Source organism: Mesoplodon bidens (genome assembly GCF_964165515.1).
Source record: "Mesoplodon bidens genome assembly, chromosome: 1".
Taxonomy (NCBI): domain Eukaryota; kingdom Metazoa; phylum Chordata; class Mammalia; order Artiodactyla; family Ziphiidae; genus Mesoplodon; species Mesoplodon bidens.
In genome coordinates this window covers 181,208,755-181,218,024 of record NC_138176.1, presented here as the reverse complement: position 1 = coordinate 181,218,024, position 9,270 = coordinate 181,208,755, and the positions used below count along the sequence as shown (strand labels likewise).

Here is a 9,270-nt window from a genome sequence, read left to right as displayed (position 1 = left end):
CACACTTAGCATTTGCCTTACATAGATCAACTCATTTAACATCCATTACACTCCTGTGAGGAAATTAATCTTTTAACCTGATTTTAAAGGTGAGGAAAGTAAGCCATGGAGAGGTTAGGAGATTTGCTAAGCTCTTTAGTAGAAGACTGAGGTAGGATTTGAACTTATGGCTCCAGAACCCACACTCTTAACCACTGGAATATATGGCCTCACCCTAATTACACACCCTCAAATGGCATCTCTCTGTCTTCATTTGTGATATAGAAATAATAGTACCTACTTTATTATACGGTTGTAGGAGTTATAGGAATAATATATTTAAAGGCTGACACTTTGCACATAAGAAGTGTGTGATAAATATTAGCTGTTGTTATAACTAAACTATAATATGTCCTCACCCAACACTGTAGCCTAGGCTTTCACTAAGTCTTACTGCCCACAACTACTTTATTCTTGTCTCAAAACCCACCCATCTGAATCACTCACAATTCGGGTTCACACTCTCCACATCTATCTGTTAAAACATGCCTAAGTTTCTAGTCATTGGTCAGGGTCACTCCTTCCATGAACTTTCCTGGTCTCTGTGGCTATGTGTGATCTCAAACTCCTGGGTTCCACAATAGTTAGCTCTGCTCTTGTGACACTGGAAACATGAAATCTGCCCATTATTATAATTCCTTATGTGTTTATATCTTGTTTAAATTCATTAGTGATCTGGTCATATCATATTCATATTATTCCCTGCAACACCTAGCACAGTGTATTGAATACAATAGATACTTAAATGTTTATTGGATTTACTTTGCTAGTATATATGAACATGCTGAAATTACTGGAGTAAGGAAAAACTGAAATCAAGTAAAGAGCACTATAATGAGAATTAAACATTTTCTCTAACCAAAATCATTTATTTAGTAAGCACTAAAATATCACTGCTTATTTTTACTTCATTACACACACACACACAAAATCTGCAAAACTAAGTCGAAATGATAAGTTCTTTATGTCATTTATGCCGGGATTTCCAGGGAAAAGACTACTATTACAAATCATCACTGAAAGCTCAAGTGAATATAAATATGTTAGGACCCCTTGGTGACAATGTCAACATCACATATCTCAGGTAAAGATGAAAGGGAATACAGTCATGTAAGTACCTTTATTGTAAAACACATTTCATTCAGTTCATCAATAATCATTTTCAGTAGTGGAACAGATAGAAACCACAAATGGCACTTGGGGTCTTTTTCACTCCAGAAACCCAGCAGCCAGGTCCCAATTCAATGTGGCAGCTCTCATTACATCCACCTGAGGTTTTGAAAGGCCCCTTGGTTTCATATTTCTGTTGCTGCTTCTGAGAAGTAGAAAGCTTATGGGGAGAGAGAAGGGATGGAAGTGGTTTGTAGGAGAGTTACAATAAGTAGATTTCTCTGCTGAGTAGGAAAGGAGAGATTTAGTGTAGACTAGTTAATGTTCCTGAGTAACATTGCTAGTAGCTGAAAAATGATGTTGATTCTTCTTTTGAATATTAGACATGCATTTCATTATTCATGAAAAACAAAAAGCAGTTCTCAGCGAAGATTGTACATTGACATATGCTGGAATCATTTAGCCTCCCAAAAGAGACTGGCACTTTTTGATCAGTTTGGACCCCTAAAAAAAAGCAAATAAGCACATCTGTGAGAAAGAGAAAACAGCTAAGCAGCTCTGATCCCCAAACAGAAAACCTTTAAGACTTCCCTTTTGCATGCCTGAGATGGGTTCTAATAAGCCTGCCTCTCAAGGTCTCAGAATTTCTAACAGGCCTAGTCCCTTAGCTTAAGGACTTAATTAACTGCAACACCTCATCCACTTTCAGGATCCCAGATTTAGAATAAATAAAAATTTGCTTCCTCCTCACAAAAATACAGCACTCATTTGCTGCAGGGTAAGAATGAACAATCAATGTCATCTTCTCGCTGCATTTTAAAACAGCTCTAGGGTAATCCCATGCTAAATCACTACATATTCAGGTATAGAAATTCAAGAGGAACAAAACCACTAAAATTGATCAGATTATCTCTACTCCCTTCATATGTACTGGTGTAGGCCTTGAATATTAAGTCCGAAAGTTTTCCCCAATTTGTACCTGTATAGTCCTGATTCAAATAAAAATCATTTGTGGAAGCCCAAGTAGATAAAAGTGAAATTTTTAGCTTAGTGGAAATGGGACCCCTAGAACTCCACTGCTAAGGAATGAACACACACACATCTGAGGGATAGATGACTCACACTCCTAAAAGCCTCTAGGATCCTGTAGAAAATGGTTAGAAGTCTAGTAATTTAGTTCTTCTTCCCACCTTCAAACAGTACCACACCTAAATTGTCTAGAAAGATTGAAATCTATTTAGGCTTGTTTTTAAAAATACCTCTGGAACTTACGTATCCTTACTTCCACGGTGACCCATGACTTTTTTTGTTTTGTTTTGTTTGAATGTTAATTTATTTCCTTTTTTTAATTCATGTTTTAAAATTAGTTAATTTACAATGTTGTATTAGATTCAGGTGTACAGCAAAATGATTCAAGTATATACATCTATTCTTTTTCAGATTCTTTTCCATTATAGGCTATTACAAGGCATTGAATATAGTGCCCTGTGCTATATGGTAGATCCTTGTTGTTTATCTATTTTATACACAGTAGTGTGTACATGTTAATCTCATATGTTAATCTCAAATTCCTAATTTATCGCCCCCACCCCCTGCCATCCCCTCTGGTAACCATTAAGTTTGTTTTCTATGTCTGTGAGTCTATTTCTGTTTTGGAAATAAGATCATTTATATCATTTTTTAGATTCCACATAGAAGTTGTATCATATGGTATTTGTCTTTCTCTGTCTGACTTACTTCACTTAGTATGATTATCTCTAGGTCCATCCATGTTGCTGCAAATGGCGTTACTTCACTCTTTTTTATGGCTGAGCAATATTCCATTGTGTATATATATCACATCTTCTTTGTCCATTCATCTGTCGATGGACATTTAGGTTGCTTCCATGTCTTGACTATTGTAAATAGTGCTGCTATGAATATTGGAGTGCATGTATCTTTTTGAATTAGAGTTTTTGTCTTTTCTGGATATATGCTCAGAAGCAGGATTGCTGGATCATATTAGTAGCTCTATTTTTAGTTTTTTAAGGAACCTCCATACAGTTCTCCATAGTGGCTGCACCAATTTACATTCCCACCAACAGTGTAGGAGGGTTCCCTTTTCTCCACACCCTCTCCAGCATTTATTATTTGTAGACCTTTTAATGACGGCCATTCTGACTGGTATGAGGTGATACCTCATTGTAGTTTTGATTTGCATTTCTCTAATGATTAGTGATATTGAGCATCTTTTCATGTGCCGGTTGGCCATCTGTATGTCCTCTTTGGAGAAATGTCTATTTAGGTCTTCTGCCCATTTTTTGATTGGGTTGTTTGGTTTTTTGGTATTAAGCTGTATGAGCTGTTTGTATGTTTTGGAAATTAATCCCTTGTCAGTAGAATTGTTTGCAAATATTTTCTTCCAGCCTGTACGTTGTCTGTATGGGAGACTGCTAACCTGTCATCCATCTGAAGACTTTGGAATAAACATTACTAGTCTATATCTCCAAATCCTATGACATGCTTTTCAAACCATTTTACATTCTAGATACTGCTGGACATAACAACTTGCCAAGATCCTTTTAAAATGGGTCACCTCTTATCTCTTTTGAAATCCCAATTCAATAAGAGTAACAATATACTGGAAAGAATAAAGCCTACTGATACTAAAAAGAAAAAAAAAACACCATCAATGTAAGAGCTATAATGAACTTCTGAAAAATAGTCATTGGTGTGATATCAATCAACATATCAAAATGCAGAGATAGAAGCTCAGAATAGTAACATTAGAGAAGTACCAGCAGTAAAAGACCAGAAAGTCATTGATTTCTGAGCTCCTTTGGTTCTTATCTCCTGCTCAGGAGATAAGATAAACTTCCTAAAGATTCCTGAAGTCACTACTATCCTTTCAATATACTAATTTTTACTTAGGTTAGCCAGAATTTGATCCTATTATTTACAACTAAAGAACCCCAACTAACATACCAGCTTAAAATATAACTGTATAAATATATGGGTGAAATAATATTTAAATATGCAAGGGCCCCTACAGTTTATCACCCGGGTGCCCATTCTGAAAAAATACATAAATACATACACACCTAACTTAAGAATGTAGCCAAAAAAAACTTAAAAGAATCCAAGAAAAAAAACACAAAATGGGATGTTAGAAATAGTCAATTTTACCCAGAGTTACACTTAAAAAGAGACTCTTAGTGGACAGCCATAAATCAGTCCCAGAAATAACTAAATCCAAACTGAAAGATTAAGTCAGAGGACTTTTCAAATGTTGTCAAACTCTAAGTTTCAAATCTTATCAAACTTTAAGATGATAGAATATTCTATTACAAAAACTGTATGATTACAAAAACTTTAAGATGATAGAATATTCTATTACAAAAACTATCACTGCTAAACCTGGTATAATTTAGCAGTGTGATATATTTTAATGGTGTGATGAAAGTAGATGCTTTATTTGTCAACATGGAAAAAGAATGGTAATTAGAAACTCTCAAAAAAGAAGGATGTACTAGGAAATCATAGTCCAAATATGTAAAACTAAATAAATGTGGCATATTTTCTGCAGTTGATAGTAAGAAAAAAGACTTCATTTAATCTTGACACTTTTTAAATGATCCAAGATAAGTCATTGAACTATTGGTCAATCCATTCATTGTACGGCTGTAAATAATATTACAGTTAAACACACTATTGAACACTATTTAATGGCTTCCAGTTTTTGGATCAACCTATTGACAAAGCATATAAGCCTCACATTTACAAAGCAGGATGAATAAACCTAGACAGTGTGGAAGTAATGGTATAGCTTTAAAAAGGGAAGCTGGCAAAGAAATCAAAAGAAGTTTAGACATGTTAATTATGTTTTGGAAAATCACTAGATGCTGATTAAAGTCGAAGGACCAAGAAATAGAGCATAACCAATAAAAGAGCTAAAACTACAAAAATACTTTACCTAAAAAAAAAAAAAATTGAGAGTCTACTGGTAGTATTGTCCAAGTTAGTGTAAGTATACTATATTCTTTAAGTGACAGCAGTATTTTAAAAAACTATTAAAGTAATAATGGTAATCACTAGGCATACTAAAAGTGAAAACTTAAATTGCTTACCTTTGGGGAATGGGAAATGTACCCTGCTCTTCTGTCTGAACTCTTTTCATGTTCGTGTATTACTTATGTAATTTTCAAAACTTGTGTGACGTATCATAAGAAACTAAATTCAGTATCCCAGAGTGACCTGATCCATGTGGTTGCAATATCACATTGCTTAATCTGATCCTTATTTTTTCTCCAGAAATGCATCTCAGGATTGCAGTAGCTTTGATAGTAGACCCATCAAGTTGTAAGCATAGGCCACTTAAACCAGCAAGTCTTTCCACATGAACTTGTGTTAAGTCACAACTAAAAGCAGAACTTGGCTTTTTTTATTGTTAACTTTTATGTATTATTTTCAAACCATCATTTCAACCTGCCCAAATTCCTGAGATTTCTTGTTAACTTTCTTCTATGTTATATTCTGTTGGGTGACAGATAAGTATCTCAGGCTACAATTATCATTCCCCACTGACCTGGAGGAGAGAATTTCTGAGTAGTTTTCTCCTTAAAACTGCTGAAGTCTACAATTCACATCATTATTTCATGAAATATGAAATTCCTTTCCTTTGGAAGATCCAAATTCACCTTGTATAGCTGAGTTTGTTATTTTATTCCTTCTTTTTGTTTCATTCTTATTCTTACCAACATTCCAACATTAATTTTGGTTCACTTTTTTCTCCTTAGAATTTTCCTGCATTCTGGTTTACTTCTCAAAATATGTCTGCCATCTTGCCTAAAAATGTTTTACCCTCCCACTAGCCACAGCTAGAAAGGCAGTCTTCAAAGCTGCCCACTTTCTCTTTTAACAGGCATAACAGATTCATATAATTGACTATTCTAATCTCAGAAAAGAAAACAAAGAAAATGCATGTAGGTCCCTGGAGCAGTTAGTCTAACTTGGAACATCTACAGACTGCTAATTGGCTAAGCCTCTTCACTTCTGGGATTTTGGTTCCATGGAGACTCCCCAAGCCACTAGGTATTATTCCTTTGCATTACAGTCAAACCTAGACCTCTTCCACAAACATAGAGGCACAAAGACTCACCGAAATTCTTGATAATAAGATTCCAAAATATTTCGATCATATATTCCTATATTTTTTGCTAAGCCTATTCATATAAGGTTATTGCTTTTATATTCCAGTCTTACTTTGTATTTAATGTCCCCAAAATCTTTCACTTCCTTTCATAAATAGGTTATTTTTCTATTGTTTTATTATTTTTGTGACTGTCCTTGGTTCCAACTTCTCACTAAGTTAGATATATAAAAATATTGGGAAGGGAGGGAGGAAACAGTTTATGATTATCTATTTTCACCTTAGGAAAGTTGTTCTTAAAGTGGTCACCAAACCAGCAGCATGAGTAGCACCTGGGAATTTGTTAGAAATGCAAATAATCAAACCCCACCCTAGCTCTATTAAATCAGGAATGCTGGAAATGGAAAATATTGATTTTGTTTTAACAAGCCCTCTAAGTAACTCTGATGCACACGAATATTTCAGAATCACCTCCTTAAAATAATCATACGGAGATATACTTGGTCGAACTTTATAGCTGGTGCAGAATTACATATAATAAGCATTTCTATCTGAAGAAGTTCATCTAGCAAATTTTAATTAACATGATATATTCTTCAGATAGCCCCTATTTTCTCCTAAAAGAAAGTAGAGAGGGAAGGGGAGGGAAGGGGAAAAGTTTGGGCTTTTCAACGATTAAGTTGAAGAGCACTGTCAGACAAAAAGTGTGGGAAAAAAAGCACACAGAAGTCTTCCTATCATGTTATTGATGAAATAGTTCAAGCAAGAAGCATTCACACTCAAGAGCAAGAACACTTCAAGAAAATTCCTTTGGGAATTTTTAGACACAGGCCCTTCTGCAAAAGTGTTTATCTGTGTGGATATGGGGTTGTTACTCAGGTAGAGATCTGTTTTCTGAACGTTTTACAAAAAAGTGAAAGGGCTTTAAAGTAAATAAATGGGCACTTGTGACTATTTTCATTTTGTGTATCAGCTGGTCTGGGAGTCAGCAAACATTTTTTGTGAACAGCCAGATAATATTTGGAGCTTTGCAGTTCATTCAGTCTGTCACAACCACTCAGTCTTACAACTACTCAACTCTGCTGTTGTAAAAAGCGGCCATAGACAACACGTAAATAAATGGGCAAGGCTGTGTGCCAACACAACCTTGTTTACATAAACAGGGAGTGGAGCTGAGTTAGCCAGAGGGCTGTAGTTTGCCTACCTTTGACTAGACCATAGATATATGACTTTTAACATAATCACATGTACAGTTTAGGTAAAAAAGTAGAAAAGAGCCACTGAAGGTAATTGAGGCATTCATGAAAATTGTTACCTGTGAAAACGTTTCCCTGGGCCACTGCTAAACCTAGTCCTAACTAGGACTAACTAGCCGCAGCCTGTTTTGACTGTAAAGCCTGCTATATTATATTTTATTTTTTGAACCACATGCTTGCATTCTTCTACTCAGATACTATTACCTACTGTATCCTACTTTCTGCTTCTCAAGTCATGTCCCCAGGAGAACGGTCCATCCCAGGTCCCCTCCATGAATTTACATGAATTTTCTGTGCCACACAGGGATGGTAGGATTAGCATGATATTCTTAGAAATTTAAGTCATACAACGTTACCGTCTTATGAAAAGTCATTTGCTTGTTAACTGTATGCAATTAGATTAGTTACACAAAACAGTCTACTGGTACTCAGTTTGGTGTGTATGCACAAAGAGACACTTTTTTCTGGTCACTGTTCTTTTCTCTTTCTATTCTTCAGCCCCCTGTTCTAATGATCTGCCACTGAGAAAATGCAATCCTTTTCACCTAAACCGGTTTCCTAGTTAAGCCCCAAACTACATTTGGTGACTCTTCCTGATTATGCCCCCAGAAATTTCTAGAACGAAGCTACAGTTTGCTCTATATTTCCAAGGACACCACCTCTATAATGAGAAAGTCTTCAACTCATCCTTCTTCCTCCCACCCTCAGTCCTAAACATCTCAGTTCATCTGCTGTCATGACTTTGTATTTATCTTTATTCATGTCTAACATGACTAGTTCCCTCAAATGAACATAAATATTAATATATCTTAAACCCAAATATAGTCAATTACACCCATCCACTTAAACTGTGATTTTCTGCTAATCCATTCATGATTGGCATGGAGAAAGGATTTTTTTTTTAACTGTACCCTAAGAGTACTAAGACAATAGACAAGGAAACAGAGATACCTCTTCTTGGAGACACATTTCACTTTTCTCTGCTTGACAGCACATCTCCACCAGGTGAGCAAAATCCACAATAACTGATTGGAACTGCATCTCTGCTGCATATGGTTCCTGCTTCACAAGGTTGCTGAGGAGTCTGAATAAGAAATGAGTGGCAAAAATACAATCACTCCCTGAGTTCTAGAAGGCCAGCTTGCAAACCTGCCTTACTTATTTAAAGCTGCACACCACCCATTCCTTTGCATAGCTCTCACTCTTAAGTTTACAGGCCCTGAAAATGCCCTGATGTCCTCATAGTTTTCACAGTATCCATCTCCATCTTTTATTCAACATATTTTTCTTCAAGCACATCTCATCAATATAACTATTATATTAAATTAAATTAAATTACCTTTATGTAATTATTACTAGGGTAAATATTATTTTCTATTTTTATTACATTGGATGGTAAATAGGTTATACAATAAATTAGCTTTTCCTATAATATTTTGTTATGAGCAACATTTATTCTAAACAACTAACTTCCCAATAAATATTACAAGTATAACACACCTGGAAGTTGAGGCCCCCTTATATGTTATTAATAATAAAACCAATATACTAATTTGAAACTTCAGTAGTTTGACAATCATCTCAGATTTCCCTCACAGAATGAGTTTCCCCACAACTATATAAACATCGGTGTTTCAACCACTTCAAATATTTAAAATTATAACCTGGTTTCTGTCTCTCTATTTAATAAAGTAGTATCGGGCTTCCCTGGTGGCACAGTGGTTGAGAGTCCGCCTG

The 9,270-nt window shown here is 35.4% G+C and overlaps 1 protein-coding gene across 1 annotated transcript in view; it reads right to left on the bottom strand.

Moving 5' to 3' along the window:
• Positions 1-701: 701 nt before the first annotated feature.
• The window catches only part of LOC308616375 (alpha-fetoprotein-like), a 43,235-nt gene continuing 34,666 nt past the window's right edge, over positions 702-9,270 (bottom strand). Inside the window, 2 exon segments of the mRNA XM_081232627.1 lie at positions 702-1,653; positions 8,485-8,617. Coding sequence (XP_081088753.1) covers positions 1,609-1,653; positions 8,485-8,617 — 178 coding nt within the window. The 3' untranslated portion in view covers positions 702-1,608.